This window comes from Scyliorhinus torazame, chromosome 9, assembly GCF_047496885.1.
Source record: "Scyliorhinus torazame isolate Kashiwa2021f chromosome 9, sScyTor2.1, whole genome shotgun sequence".
Classification (NCBI taxonomy): domain Eukaryota; kingdom Metazoa; phylum Chordata; class Chondrichthyes; order Carcharhiniformes; family Scyliorhinidae; genus Scyliorhinus; species Scyliorhinus torazame.
Window position 1 is genome coordinate 265,270,416 of NC_092715.1, and position 16,470 is coordinate 265,286,885.

General features: G+C 48.6%; 1 protein-coding gene across 1 annotated transcript in view; it reads left to right on the forward strand.

The window, feature by feature from the left end:
• LOC140429881 (amyloid-beta A4 precursor protein-binding family A member 1-like) overlaps positions 1-16,470 on the forward strand; it is a 132,940-nt gene that overhangs the window by 79,122 nt on the left and 37,348 nt on the right. The window contains exons 6-7 of the mRNA XM_072517399.1: positions 6,789-6,821; positions 11,367-11,505. Of these exons, the coding sequence (XP_072373500.1) occupies positions 6,789-6,821; positions 11,367-11,505 (172 nt within the window). The remainder of the gene's footprint in view (positions 1-6,788; positions 6,822-11,366; positions 11,506-16,470) is intronic.

Below are 16,470 nucleotides of genomic sequence, written 5' to 3' on the forward strand. Positions count from 1 at the left end.
GAATGATCCCTGGAATGAAGAGCTTGTCGTATGAGGAACGGTTGCGGACTCTGGGTCTGTACTCGTTGGAGTGTAAAAGGATGAGGGGGAATTTTATTGAAACTTACAGGATACTGCGAGGCCTGGATAGAGTGGACGTGGAGAGGATGTTTCCACTTGTAGGAAAACTAGAACCAAAGGACACAATCTCTGACTAAAGGGACGATCCTTTAAAACAGAGATGAGGAGGAATTTCTTCAGCCAGAGGGTGGTGAATCTGTGGAACGCTTTGCCGCAGAAGGCTGTGGAGGCCAAGTCACTGAGTGTCTTAAAACAGAGATAGATAAGTTCTTGATTAATAAGGGGGTCAGGGGTTATGGGGAGAAGGCAGGAGAATGGGGATGAGAAACATATCAGCCATGATTGAATGGCGGAGCAGACTCGATGGGCTCCTATGGCTTATGGTCGTATGGTCTTTCACTCCCTGTCTCTTTTACTCTCTTTCAGTCACCCACACTCTCATTCTCTTTCTCATCCTCACTTGCCCTTGTGTGTCTCTTTTCTTCTCTTTCTCTCATGCCTATCTGTGGTCTGGGTCTTTGTTTTTGTGAGTTATGGAGTCCAGTGTTGCTTTCATTTGGAAAGAAGCCCTGCGCAGGGTTATTAATGTTCCTTTCAAACGTTAAATCAGCCTACACAAAGGAAAGAACCGGTCATAAGTTTCTCTTTGAAATGCAAACGTTCTCATTTTAACGTTGTGACAAAATCAGACTCAAAACTGAAGGATCTGGAGCACTTTGCAACACCAACTGTTAAATTCCAGTCATTTAACCTTTCTTCAATTATCCCAATTGATTGGTGGAGCTGTTGAAGAAGAAATCGACTCACCTTTCTTTTCTTTGTCAGAGATACTTACTTATGAAATGTGATTGTGTTCCGTTTAAACCCTCTGTTATTGCAAGCAAGAAGAGTTTGCAGCTTTTCCCAGCTCTGTGCGCTGTTAAATCCCATAAATTGTTCATTACAAAACATTTGATTCTTTTTTAAACTTGGGTTCTAACCTTGATGTGGATTTATTTAAACAATTTTTTTTCCCAAAAGGATTAAAATGTTCTAAGTTTACCAGACGGGCCTTCCAATGGTTGGGAGTCTGTCCAACACACGTATTGTCTAATGATTAATCTCGAATGGTGGAATAGACTTGAAGGGCTGAATATCCTCCTGTCCTTGTGTTGACGATATCACCAAAACTTTTGTGACGATTGAGTGCTTTTGAAAGCACGATGGGTCAGTGGTATCGTGCTCTGCGCTTGGTTAAGATCACAGGGTCAGAATGTGAGTGACAGACTTCAAACTCAAAATGCCCAACCAGCTTTTCATCCAGATACTACCTCATGGGCGGCACGGTAGCACAGTGGTTAGCACTGTTGCTTCACAGCTCCTGGGTCCCAGGTTCGATTCCCGGCTTGGGTCGCTGTCTGTGCGGAGTCGGCACGTTCGCCCCGTGTCTGCGTGGGTTTCCTCCGGGCGCTCCGGTTTCCTCCCACAAATCTCGAAAGATGTGCTTGTTAGGTGAATTGGACATTCTGAATTCTCCCGCTGTGTACCCGAACAGGCGCCGGAATGTGGCGACTAGGGGATTTTCACAGCGACTTCATTGCAGTGTTAATGTAAGCCTGCTTGTGACACTAATAAAGATTATTATTACTATTTAGACTCCTGAAAAGTCTCTCGACCCGGACTTTCCTGGAGTGAGGCACCTATCAGCAAGTCCCATTGGATAGACTTTTGCCTTCAGCTTGAATGTGAGCTGTAACTGGCTGTGACCTGAGAACGGTGCAAAAAGACATCTGGGACCTTGCCTAGGGCCAGCAGTCTGTCTCCTGAATCAATGAGAGTTCAGCATTAAGAACAAAACAGAGGAACAAGGAAGAAGGGAATGGGGTGAATTGGGGATCAAATCAGGCACAGAAAAGGGCAGCACGGTGGCGCAGTGGTTAGCACTGCAGTCTCACGGCGCTGAGGTCCCAGGTTCAATCCCGGCTCTGGGTCACTGTCTGTGTGGAGTTTGCACATTCTCCCTGTGTCTGCGTGGGTTTCGCCCCCACAACCCAAAGATGTGCAGGGTAGGTGGATTGAACACGCTAAATTGCCCCTTAATTGGAAAAAATGAATTGGGTACTCTAAATTTAAAAAAAAAAAGAAAGAAGAAAAAAAAAATCAGGCACAGAAAGAGAAATTTAAAAAAGGGAGAGATTGGATTCAGGAAAAGGGTGAGAAATAAAAAGACACAAAGAAAAAGAAAGAATTAAAAATATAATTGTGTTTCAAACAATTTGCTAACTGCAGAAATGAGACTCTGTAAATTTAATTTCTCTCTTTCAAGGCCAGAGGGTTTGAGCGACGTTGCAAAATAAATTTTTAAATCTCATTAAATGGGTCCTTACGCTATTAAGTACCAGCCCTAATTTTCTGTGGCAGCTTTACTGGGTAACTGAGCAACAAAACTCAGCAATTTCATCGAACGCTTGGAGAGGGGAAGGACGTGCTGCCACTTCAGCAAAGCTTACACCGAAACACCCAGCAATCCAGTGTCGATTTGCAACTCTCGGGGAATCTGTCCCTGTACACAATTTGCTGGGTGACTTGAGCCTTTAGAATAATTAAACTCACCATTACGAATTCTGGGCCTTTCTTATTCATTTGCAAGTGAAACAACATCAATGAGTAATCTACCACAGGGTTAAGTTCACAAATGTTGGTATTTTTCCTCCTCTTTCTTTCCTCCCCCCCCCCCCCCCCACTCGATCCCCTTGCCCCCCCCCCCCCCCATTCAGATAGGGAAGGTATTCAAAGTCTTTGTCGGCAGCACCGCTTTCCCCCAGATTGTGAACCTTTGCCTCCCTTCGACATCCATCGCCATGTTCCCAGTTCAGTTTCCATCGAGTTGATCCACTTGTCTGTGCAAACGGAAATCATCCCTTGCTCCGCTTTCTCCACCCTGGAACTTTCTGTTCCTCTGAAGACCTTGCTGATGTTTGGAGACACTAGAGAATGTGCCCCCTCCCGCCCCTCCTCTAAAAGAAAGGCCATTGCTAAAACGGAGAGGTTCTCTGTATTGTGAAAGACTGAACAGACAGTCTTTGGGAAAGAGGAGGCTAAGGGGCGGCGGGAAAGAGGCCTTTCAGTAGTGAGCGCGGGAGGGTAGACATAGAACATAGAAGAACATAGAACATTCCAGCGCAGTACAGGCCCTTTGGCCCTCGATGTTGCGCCGACCTGTGAAACCACTCTAAAGCCCATCTACACTATTCCCTTATCGTCCATATGTCTATCCAATGACCATTTAAATGCCCTTAATGTTGGCGAGTCCACTACTGTTGCAGGCAGGGCATTCCACGCCCGTACTACTCTCGGAGTAAAGAACCTACCTCTGACATCTGTCCTATATCTATCTCCCCTCAATTTAAAGCTATGTCCCCACGTGCTAGCCATCACCATCCGAGGAAAAAGGCTCTCACTGTCCACCCTACCTTCTAGAGAAGATGTTGCCACTTGAGGAGTCCAAAAGCAGCAGGTGTCAATACAAGACGGTCCAATCAGGAATTCTGGAGGAACTCTTTCACCCGGAGAACGTGGAACTCGCTTCTACGGTTCAAGGCAAATGCCGTAGGTGCTTTTCAGGGAAAGCTGGATAAACACGAGGAAGAGAGGATTAGAAGGATATGTTGATGGGGTGAGGTGATATGTGCTAGGAGGGGAGCCGTGGGAAACATTAACAGCAGCACAACTCAGTGATGACTGAGTGAATGTTTGTGTGCCCATTGCTTCTGTGTAATTTGACAAGTGTAATTATTTTGAAAAGCGGCTGTATGGGTAATGATGTCTGCAGCAAGCACAATAGGAGCAGGAGAGGCTGTACTTCTGTTCAATAGACTTCAAAAGACACTATATCTTTAGAAAGAAAATCATTTTGCAGTCCTCATGATATGTATTAAAGAATAATCTCCAAATCACCTCCCTCTCGTCTTGAGGCTGGAGGGTTGCTTAGCAATCAAGATTACTGCCAGGCTATAAATCTTCACTCCAATTTTCACAGGCATGGTTGATATTTCCTGAATATCTCCAGTATTGAAGCAATGGAGAACTGATGTGCTATTACCATAATTATGTTAAATATACCTCTTACAAACACCCAATCCCATTGCCACTTTTGAAAAGACTATTTTCATAAAATCATGCATTTTAAGAATATTTCATTACAGATTCCAGATTCCCCCCCCCAGGTTATTGAAGAGCAAGAAAAAAAATTTGAATGGCCGTTGACTAAAGGATTTTTTTTTTTTTTTTAAACTTAGTTTCAATTCCGCAGGTTTCTGGGAGTCGTAAAGAGATTTGTATATTTTTTTTTTTTAATAAGGTATCGCCTTACCCAGACTGCTTGTCACCCTTTGGGGAATAGTTGGGAGGGGAGGGGGGTGCGTGGAGAGGGTGGACGGATTCCCGAGCTGCTATCACCGCCCGTTGAACTGAGTTGAGCGCTCTTTCCGTGGTCAACAAATCAAGGCGATGTGCTTGAATCTGGAGCTCCAGAGATAGGGGCGCTGCCCGCGTTTCCGCAGGGACTCCAAGCGTGTTAAAATGATCCAGGGTTACGAAAATACTCTGGTGGCCATGTCAGAAAACATCAGTCTCTATCGTTTTAATTGCGGAGGGTTTCTGCACAGAAGGAGGCCACTCGGCCCCCTCTGCCCGTGCTGCCCCTTTGAAAGAGCGATCCGGTTAGTCGCGCTCACTGCTCCCAGCTCTTGCCCCAAAGCCCCTGTTCAAGTCCATATATTTTGCACATGATTATTGAAAAAGCTGCCAGCTCCCTTTCGGGCAGCGTGTTCCATATCCCAGCAACTCTCTGCTTTTAAAAGAAAAATAAACTTCTCCTCTGCTTCTTCTGCCAATTACTTTAAATCTGTGTCCTCTTGTGACCGACTCGCCTGCCAGTAGAAATAGTTTCTCCCGATTCATTCTGTCAAAACCCCTTCATAACTGGTTGACTCTCAGCTACGCTCGAATTCCTGGCTGAAACCTATCTTTGATGTCTGTTCAGGTTCACTGGCAATTCTGATATTCAGTAAATTTGGCTTTGACATTGAAACGCCAACCACATTTTAGTGCACCGTTTAAATCATTAATTGGACCGTTGATCAAATGTGCCTTTCACACCAGGAGCTGTCCTTGCTCCTTGAAGCCTTTATCGTCTTTGATGATAAGCTGAACACTCTGTATTCCGGGCTTTTCATGCTCTTTGAGGACTAAATGTGCTTGTGAGGTGCCAAAAATTCAGTGTTGCTGTCCACAGCATCACTTGGAGAGTGGGACTGCCCAGGAATACAAAAATGTTCTCTCTCTCTCTCCTGCATGCACAGACTTTACCAATAAAGATTGACCTCGTTTTTGAGAATTAAAAAACTCACCGACACAGCCAGGTTGTTACGGCATTTGCCAATCTCGCGAGCTGCTGCCTTGTTCCCTGAAATGAATTTCAGCACAAGGTACGTATGAAGTGGCAAATTTTGACCGAGACAGTAGACGTTTGGAAAAGTAAGAATTTGAGTAGGGTCCAGGAACAGAGTGATCTCGGGGGGTACAAATCACTAAACGGCGCGGCTAAAGCTAATTGGGCCATTCGAAAAAACAAAGCATTGGGATTGATTTCTAGAGGGACAGAATCGAGATGTTGATTGTTAAATTGTATCGAGCCTTGTGTAGCCTTCATTTGATTACTTTGTCCATTTTAAAATAGGATACAGAGGGTGTGGGTGTGACAATGACAATAGGAATTATACCATAACTGAGAGGTTTCACCTAACAGGAAGGACTGAACGAGCTCGGGCTCCAGTAACCCCGGGTAATCGCTCGGCGGACCCGACTTCTAATCCCAGAATTAAAAGTCTAATGATGACCATGAAACCATTGTCGATTGTCATAAAAACCCATCTGGTTCACTAATGTCCTTTAGGGAAGGAAATCTGCCGTCCTTACCCCGTCTGGCCTACATGTGACTCCAGACCCACAGCAATGGGGTTAACTCTTAAATGCCCTCGGAAATGACCCAGGAGGTCACAGGGCAAGTCGGGATGGGCATCAAATTCTGGCCCAGCCACAGCCAATGAATAAAACAAACGTGATTCCGGGAGTGGGGACCATCAATATAAATCCAACAGGGAGTTCAGGAGAAACCTCTTTACCCAGAGAGTAGGGAGAATGTGGAACTCGCTCCCACAGGGTGGAGGGGTTGAGGGAACAGATGCATCTCAGGGGGAAGCTGGATAAATACACCAAAAAGAGAGAAATAGAAGGTTACGCAGATATGGTCAGGTGGTTGGGCAGAGGCTCAGGTGGAGCGTAAACCCCAGCATGGAGCAGATGGGCTGAATGGCCTGTTACATTGTACAGTGTCTTCTAATCCCAGATGTTTCTGTTTTCCTTGTTGGATTGTTTTTTGGCAAAATGACGCCTGTGGCAGTGGTTTGTGGAAAGTGATCACTTTTGATTCTCAAATCCAACCTTTTTCTTGCCTCCCATTTGACTAAAAGATTGGGACCGAAAGGCACTTGCCCTCACGAACATCTGTAATTCTCATGTGGGAATCAACAGCAATCAAAAGACTTGCGAGCAATATTTTTGTTTCTACTGCATGTCCTGTCTGTGCCAAGCAAACTCCTCCAACTTGTAATTACTTCTCGGTGCGTGTGTCTGCCGGTTTTTACTCTAACTATTCTCCTATCTCTTGTCTATTTCATGCCAAGCAGATGGCCCAGAAATTGACCAAAAGCAGGAAGAAGGTGTAGTAACCTCATCAGCTTGATGTTCTGCCTGTTGCATTTTGCTTTGCCACGTGCTTTTATTTTTGTTAATTTATCCGAAACCCCTTGGGGTCTTTTTTTTTCTTTTTTCGCTGCTTACGTTTCTGCATCCAGGGCGTCCCGCAGAATTCCCTCGAGTGTCACCTCAGCCACTTCTTGCTTGCAGGGTGTTGCCCACGTCTCGTCTTGCCTGCCATCCAGCCGCTCGTCATTTCCCCCCCTTTTTTTTTTTGCTTCTCAGGCGCGCTCCCGGTTAACTGCCGACGTGGATTTCACGGCCTGGCGCAGTTTGAAGGAGTTAGAGGAACCGAAACAGGGCAGTTGTGCTTTTCAAATCCCGTTGGAATCCAGCGGCTCTAACCATGCGCTCTGCTTCCTTAAGTTAAACCGATTCTTTTTGCTTTTGAGAGGAATGCAAGGAGGAGACAGATCGAGATTACCGATTGCTGACCGAAATTGGGCCCTGTTCAAATGGTGACATTTTAATTAATATTGCCAGGCATTCTACTCTCTGTTTAGCACATCCTACTGAGAAATCTTCTGCTTTCCTTTGCTTTTCGCCCGTGCCCACCTCCCAGACACCTTGGACAACTGGGAAGTCCCTCCCACCCCGGCAACTTTGATTGTTTGCAGATTACTGGATGCAGAAAGTTTGTGTAGTGGCTTTTTAAGGGGTAAAACCTGACCGTTCCTTTCAATGCTGTTGTTGAAATTGTATTTTGATGCCAGTTTGTTTGTGTTTTGCGTTTCTGATTCCTTTGACAATACGCTTTGGCTTCTTTGGAATTCTTTTATTTGCCAGCCGAGAGCAAGAAAGGAGGTGTTTCCCAAAGCTTTGAACTTGTTTTTGTTTTCCATGACCTCCCGCATTTCGCCCCAAGTGACACAGGGCCAAGCAGAACGTTGCCACTTTCATTTCAGCCCTTTCTTTCCCTGTGAATGTATCTGCTAATGTACGTTGCGTATCCAACCAAAACGGAGTCGCGTAAGCCACCTCCTTTTTCTTTGTGCTCTGGGTGTTTCAGTTTAGCTACTTTTGGAACCCCAAGGTTGAGACTTTGATGTGAGGAGTGGTTGAGGCTTTTTAAGGGGCAGGTGGATAAGAACAAGGGAGAAAGAAAGGATGAGACGGGTACGATGATAGGCCGGGGTGAAGCAGACTGGCTGGAGGTCAGTGTTGGAGCACCAGCATGGACCAGTTGGGCCGAATGGCCTGTTTCTGGGCTGTAAATTGTATGTGAACAATAAAAAGTAAGTCTCGCGAGATTCGCCTCAATTCATTTTGCTTTTTGTTTTTTCTAATGTTTTATTTTCATTATTCAGCCCGTCACCATCTAACAGGAATATGGACAGGAAACCTGCGTGCGCACGCACATACACACACACACACTCACACTCTCACACACACACACACACACACACTCACACTCACACTCTCACACACTCGCTTTGTTCGTGCAAAGGGCACTGGGTGTGTGGCACTTTGTCCGACAGAAAACAATCGCTCAATTAGTCACTTTAAATTTGTGATTGGTAGCACGGTAGCACAGTGGTTAGCACAGTTGCTTCTCAGCTCCAGGGTCCCAGGTTCGATTCCCGGCTTGGGTCACTGTCTGTGCGGAGTCTGCACGTTCTCCCCGTGTCTGCGTGGGTTTCCTCCGGGTGCTCCGGTTTCCTCCCACAGTCGAAAGACGTGCAGGTTAGGTGGATTGGCCATGCTAAATTGCCTTTAGTGTCCAAAAAGGGTTAAGTGGGGGTTACTGGGTTACGGGCATAGGGTAGATGCGTGGGCTTGAGTAGGGTTCTCTTTGTACGGGCCGATGCAGACTCGATGGGCCGAATGGCCTCCTTCTGCACTGTAAATTCTATGATTCTATATTGGCTAAGGTGGGGTGTGAAGGGATACGGAGCCAAGATAGCTGGGTGGAGTTCCGATACAGGTTAGCCATGATCTCGCTGAATCGGGACAGGTTTGAGGGGCTGAATTTGTGTGTGAGAATTTCCTGTTCTCACACACAGGACCAACCTTTGGTAACGTGCCAGCTGTGTGTTCTGTATTCTGATGGGTAGAATTTAACATTGACTTGCTGCCTACTTATGAAAAGCTACAAAGTATGTCCTTAACACTCTGTCAGTGCAGCTTGTGAGCTAAACGCCAACAGTCTTATCAGTGCATTGCAACCCTAATTTCTTTTTATTTATCTGGATCGTTGCTCTGTACTTTAGTAAATGCATTTAAAACCCAGCTTTGTTTAGGTTTATCCGTTTAAATAGAATCCAAACCAATCGCATTAACCAGGCTTAAAATGCATGAACATTTGGCCGATGTGAATCTTTGACTCTTTCTCCACTGCCTGTGCAAATTTAATATTGATCGGCATTCAATTGACTCAGCCGGATCCGTATTAACTAAATCTCGGGTAATTACCTGTCTGTCTGTTCAATGTCATGGGATCAGTGCGGTAAGGGGAAATCCAGGAGGAAGTGGGGGGCGGAGGGGGGAATGTCACCCAACTCAGAGCTCTGCCTTTCGAGGGAGGGGGTATTTGGGGAGCCAGGGAGGATAGGTTGCTGTTGAATCAGCCGTTACATAGAACATACAGTGCAGAAGGAGGCCATTCAGCCCATCAAGTCTGCACCGACCCACTTAAGCCCTCACTTCCACCCTATCCCCATAGCCCAATAACCCCTCCTAACACTTTTGGACACTTAAGGGGCAATTTGGAATGGCCAATCCACCTAACCTGCCCGTCTTTGGACTGTGGGAGGAAACCGGAGCACCCGGAGGAAACCCACGCAGACACTGGGAGAACGTGCAGACTCCGCACAGGCAGTGACCCAAGCCTGGGAATCGAACCTGGGACCCTGGCGCTGTGAAGTAACTGTGCTAACCACTGTGCTGCCGTGCCGCCCATTAGGCGGCAGAACAGACTCGTGGAATTATTTTTTTTTAATAAACATTTTATTGAGGTATTTTGTATAGTATCAACACCAAAATAAACAATATACATGAAACCATAAACATAGTGCAAAAGCCATTTACTTCTCGTACAGGTCCCACCCTTATTAACCCCCTCCTCTAATCTAAACTACTCCCACCCCCCCTGTCTGCTGACGATTAATTTCCCGGAAAGAAGTCGACGAATGGTTGCCACCTCCGGGTGAACCCTAACAGTGACCCTCTCAAGGCGAACTTGATTTTCTCCAAACAGAGAAAGCTAGCCATGTCCGATAGGTCTCCGACTTCGGGGGCTTTGTGTCCCTCCATGCTAATAGTCTCCGGTCTACCAGGGAAGCAAAGCGCAGAACATCTGCCATTTTCTTCTCCTGGATTCCCGGATCTTCAGACACCCTGAAAATCGCCACCTCCGGACTCTGTGCCACCCTTGTTTTTAACACCGTGGACATGACGTCCACAAACCTCTGCCAGAATCCCCGAAGCTTCGGACATGTCCAAAACATGTGGACATGGTTCGCCGGTCCTCCCGCACATTTTGCGCACCTGTCTTCCACCCCAAAGAATCTGCTCATCCGGGCCACTGTCATGTGAGCCCGGTGAACGACCTTAAATTGTATCAGGCTGAGCCTGGCACATGTTGCGGACGCGTTGACTCTACTCAACGCGTCTGCCCATAGACCATCCTCTATCTCACCTCCCAGCTCCGCCTTCCACTTGCGCTTCAGCTCCTCGGTGTGCGTCTCCTCTGACCCCATAAGCTCCTTATAAATGTCCGAGGCGCACCCTTCTCCTTCCCCACCCTCTGGAAACTACCCTGTCCTGAACCCCCTGAGCGGTAGGAGTGGGAAGGTTGACACCTGTTTACGTAGGAAGTCCCGCATCTGCAGATACCTGTATTTGTTTCCCCTCGCCAACCCAAACTTTTCCTCCAACTCCCTCATACTCGGAAAGCTCCCCTCTATAAACATATCCCCCATCCTCTCAATCCCCACTCTCCGCCATAACCGGAACCCCCGTCCATACTCTCCGGGGCAAACCGGTGATTATTACAGATTGGGGACCAGACCGATGCTCCCACTGCTCCCACATGCCGCCTCCACTGGCCCCAAACTCTCAGGGCCGCCACCACCACTGGACTGGTGGAATACCGTGCTGGCGGGAACGGCAGAGGCGCAGTTACCAACGCCCCCAAACTGGTGCCCTTATATGAAGCCGCCTCCATACGCACCCATGCCGACCCCTCCCCCACCACCCACTTCCTGATCATGCCTATATTAGCCGCCCAGTAATAGTTGCTAAAATTTGGCAGCGCCAGCCCGCCCTCTCCCCGACTCCCCTCAAGCATTACCTTCCTTACTCGTGGGGTCTTGCCCGCCCAGACGAAGCCCGTGATCACTCTGTTGACCCGCTTAAAAAAGGACCGCGGAATAAAGATGGGAACTTTGTGGAATTATTATTGATAGGAAGCTTCCACAACGGGTGGAACTTGAAGTCTGATCAATAATTCCGTCTTGGTAGTGTTCAGAGTGTGTCTCAGTCATGGCCTTGCGCTTCCCTATTAACAGGCTGCCGAAGGGGAGACTCAGCCAATGACGGAAGTCGACCTCTTCATCTCCACCCAGAGAATCAAGGTGCTCAATGCCGACTCGCAGGTAAGTGCCAGGAGCGACGGGTGGGTAAGAAATTTGGCATATCGAATTGACTCCCCGGTGGCCTTCAAAAACTATTAGAGATTTTAAAACGCACCTCGCGATGGATTGAGCGCAGAAAGCAAACACGTCCTGACCTGTTGGAATGCTCCTTTTGCTGAGTTTCGTTATTATGAAGAGCTTGGCTGCCCAACCCCCCTCGATTCAGAACCTCCCGAGACCGACTGTTCCATTGTGGATAATTGGATCGAGAATTGATTTATTGAAAAACCGCAGCAAGTGTCGGACTGTGATGATGCAGCAAAATAAAACAATTCATCATAAATCACAACATAGTTATCGACGATCTTTAAAATTAAAATGAAGGATAAAATAAAGAAAGGATTGCGCAATTATGAACATTTAACCATACAAATCATTACAGTACTTTGCAAAATGTAGGTCTCCTTAACTTCAGAATATAAGTGAAAGATCTGCTGTGTTCTATGTTTTGTATTAATATTTATAGATCACATCCTGTCAGGTTAAGTTCCTTAAATTGTCAATCATTCACAGACTATTTGAGTTTTGGAAAGTATGGGATTGGGCTGCCTCATAGTCTATTTGTTCTATATTTTATTTGCAGCATTGTCTATCTTCCATTCCATCGCACATTTGCATTTAAATTTACAAATTCTTTTAACCTATAATTGTCTATTTCAGAAACACTAAGTGAGGCGTGGCGCAGTGGTTAGCACTGCTGCCTCATGGTGCCGAGGACCCAGGTTCGATCCCAGCCCCGGGTCACTGTCCTTGTGGAGTTTGCGCATTCTCCCCGTGTCTGCGTGGGTCTCACCCCCCCCCCACAACCCAAAAAGATTTGCAGGGTAGGTGGAATGGCCACGCTAAATTGCCCCTTAATTGGGGGGGGAAAAAGAATTGGATGCTCTAAATGTATAAAAGAAAAAAGAAACACTGGACGTTGTTAAGGTCTTAACCACTCTCTTTAGCATGAAGAGGGGGCTATTCAGCCTCTCTTGGCCATTCCACACCCTTCAGTTAGCCCCCCCCCCCTCCTCAGTCTCCAACTCCTCCCGTCCACTGCCTCTTGTAAAACTCCTCCTCCCAACCTCGGTTCCTTCCCCCCAACTTTCCACCCCACGGACCCTGTTCTGCCAGGCTCCGATGGCCGCAGCCCCTCCCCCCACCTCACCCCCGTTCACTGGCCGGCTTAAACCAGCCAGCGTGGAGGCCCCTGCCCGGGTCCTTTCCCCCCTGCCCTGCCCTAGGAAAGCCCATAAATCCCCTTTCAGCACACAAACCCCGAATATCCACCGACACTCCAAAGAGCCCTCATTTCGAGTGAAAGCCCCATCACTTCCCTTGTCCAAATATATACAACATTGGCTCCTTTAGTCTCTACACCCGCATGCAGTGAAACGAAAAAGAAGAAAATACAGTAATGAGGTTACATCGGCTCATGGCCATTTCTCAATTTCTCAGTTCTGCCGCAGTCCTTCTGCCTTCGCAAACTCCTCCGCTGCTTCCGCCGTTCCAAAATAAAAGTCCCTGAGCTTGTAAGTCACCCTCAGCTTCGCTGGATATACAATGCCGCACTGCACCTTGCTAATGTACAGTGCCCTCTTCACCCGGTTGAAGGCAGCCCGCCTCCTCGCCAGCTCCACCGTAAAGTTCTGGTATACACGTATACCAGCTCCAGCCCACTGCACCACCCGCTTCTGCTTGGTCCAGCTCAGGACCTTCTCCTTCACACTGTACCTACGGAAGCACAGAGTCACTGTCCTTGGCGGCTCACTTGTCTTTGGTACAGGCCTCCACGACCGATGAGCCCGATCCAGTTCGTATCAGGAGGGATCCTTCCCCTCTCCCAATAGTTTTGCCAGCATCGCGGCAAAATACTCAGTCAGCCTCGGTCCTTCAACTCCTTCGGGCAGCCCCACAATCCTCAAATTCTGTCGCCTGGATCTGTTTTCCAGGTCTTCCATTTTTCCTCGCACATCCTTGTTAATGTCCATCACCTTCCGCATCTCCTTCCCCATCGAGGCAAGTTGATCACTGTGCTGCAATAACGTCTCCTCCACTTCCTTCAGCGCCTCCCCTTGCTCTCGCACCTCCGCCACTGTGCTCACCACCACCGTCGTCACCGGGGAAATCGCCTCCTCCACCGGCGCACTCATAACCTCCCTCATCTCCTTCCTCATTGTCTCCATGTATTTTGTAAACTGCCTTTCGAATTCCGCAGCCATCACCTTAGTCATTTCTTCAGCCGTAAGCAATGCGGCCTCCCCTGGTGCTCCAGCCTCCATTTTGCTTGGTGACCCCCGCGGTGACCTTTCCACTCCCCGACGGACCTTCAGCTGTTTTCCTTGCGGGCATTCTTTTGCTCACCCTCGACATTTTTCTTCACTCTGCCGCCTCTGTGGCTTCTCCCTGCTTTTGCCGCCTCCGTGGACCCTGGGACCGGGCTTAAAGCCCCTAAAATGCCATTCCCGAACGGGAGCCCTCCATTGTGCGGCCGCCTCCCGCCCGCCGTCACCGGAAGTCTGCCCTGGTAACTTTCTGGTACATTTAACAGAATGCTAAGAGTGGAAAACCTTGAGGAAGCTAGGCCTGCAGCCTGATTATATTTCTGTCTTGCCCCTTTTGATGTCAGCCTGCTTAAAAATGCACATTAAACATTTGAAAGGTCTATTCAAATCATCTCGTCCCTGGCACCATTCTGGTAAATCTCCCCCTGCACCTTCTCAAGGACCTTCCCATCCTTCTTAAAGTCCGCTGACCAGAAATGGATGCAATATTCTTCTTGTGGCCTATCCAGAGCCTAATAGACGTTCTGGTTTTGTACCCGATGCCTCTATTTATGAAGTCCAGGATCCTAAATGCTTCGCTAACCACTCCTTCCGTGCGTCCTGTCACCTTCAAAGATAGATGCAGGTGAGCATCGAAGTCCCTCATTCATTGTCTCGCAAACCAGGCCTTCCTCCACCGCGTTCTTCTCCATTCCTTCATTTCCCCTTCTCTCTCTCAGCCTGAGCCTTCCTTTGCTTTCTTTTTCCACTTTTCCTTCAATCTCCCTTCCCTGACGGGGCAGGTGAAACATGGGGAGTCGCAGGCACTTGTGCAGTTAGCCAATGATGAAGAAGGAAGTGGACCACACTGCTCGAGGGGCTGAATTGCCTACTCCTGCTCCAGGTTCTGATGTCCCTATGAAATGTTGGCAGCAGGGGGAGAGGGGATTATGGTTTGATCGGATGGGGAATTGGAGATATAGGGCAGGATTTAATTAACTAGGAACAAAGTCCCATAGCGAACGTGTTTAGTCATATGTTTTGGGTGCTCATAGCGCCAAGAAACACAACGCTATAAAACGGCACACGGGTTAGGTCAGGGGCCTCAGCGGGGAACGCGCGGCCGAGATAGCACACATCCCAGTTTTCTGCATTGAGGGCTCCGCTCGCCGTGTAGATCGGGACGCCGTTTATAAATGGTGCCCTGAACTCTGGAGCGATCCCCTTGCCCCTCTTTTCCTGCCCCCTCCCCCCAAGCCCCAACGCATTACCGCATTACGGTGATTGACAAAAGGGTCAAAGTGGAAGCAAGGGAACTCCCCCCCCCCCCCCGCTCCATCGAGAGGAAAACAAATTTGCAGCGAGTTGTTATGATTGGGAAGGCTACTGGACGCAGGCATCCTAGGCAGAGGGAGCTGTGGTGACATGTACGAACGACTGCTAGAGAGGGCCGACACCGAACTCGACATGACAAGGAGGAAATGGGAGGAAGACTTGGGGTTCGAAATAGGGTGGGGACTGTGGAGCGAAGCACTGCACAGGGTCAACTCTACCTCCACATGCGCGAGGCTCAACCTAACGCAGCTCAAAGTGGTACATTGAGCCCACTTGACCAGAACCCGGATGAGTAGGTTCTTCCCGGAGGTGGAGGACAGATGTAAACGGTGCCAAGGAGGCCCGGCCAACCACGCCCACGTGTTCTGGTCTTGCCCAGACTTGCGGGGTACTGGACAGCCTTCTTCGAGGCAATGTCCAAAGTGGTGGGGGTGAGGGTGGAGCCATGCCCGCAAGTGGCGGTCTTCGGGGTTTCAGACCAGCCAGATCTATTCCTGGGGAGGAGGGCGGACACCCTTGCCTTTGCCTCGCTGATCGCCCGCCGTAGAATCCTGTTTGGCTGGCGGTCAGCAGCACCACCCAAAGCTGCAGACTGGCTGGCGGTCAGCAGCACCACCCAAAGCTGCAGACTGGCTGGCGGTCAGCAGCACCGCCCAAAGCTGCAGACTGGCTGGCGGTCAGCAGCACCGCCCAAAGCTGCAGACTGGCTGACGGTCAGCAGCACCCAAAGCTGCAGACTGGCTGGCGGTCAGCAGCACCACCCAAAGCTGCAGACTGGCTGTCCGACCTCTCGGAATCTCTCCACATGGAGAAAATCAAATTCGCCATCCGAGGGTCAGACGACGGCTTCCACAGAACGTGGGAGCCATTCGCCCAATTGTTCCGAGACCTGTTTGTGGCCAACAAATAAATAAATAAATAGCCAGTAGCCAGGGGAGTAATAGCCGGACAAGACAGAAAGAAGAAAGCAAGGGAGGACCGGGGAGTAGGGGGGGGCGGGGTGCAAGGTGTGGTAGCAAAACCCAGCAAGAAAAAATGGGGAACAGCAGTGAAAAAGGGGGGGGCAAGGAGAAAGGAGCTGGAGGGGGGCGTTGGGAGGATTGTACGCTGAGCCAGCCGGCCACAGACTAAATAGAGAAACCTAAGAAGGAACCTTTGTGACTGTACAATAAATGAAAACGAACAGCAATGTATATACTTTTGAAAATGGCACTAGAAAGCTTTTCTCTAAAAATGATTGCGGAGGTGCTGCCCGAAGGGACAGTGGAAGCAGATTTTCAAAGAGCTAGCACAGTTACAATGGGCCGAATAGCCTCCTGGTGCTATTCTCAAAACCGCTTCCACCCCAACACCGTAGACAAACAGTGCGGGGTCAGGGAGAGGTCAGAGCCTGGGCC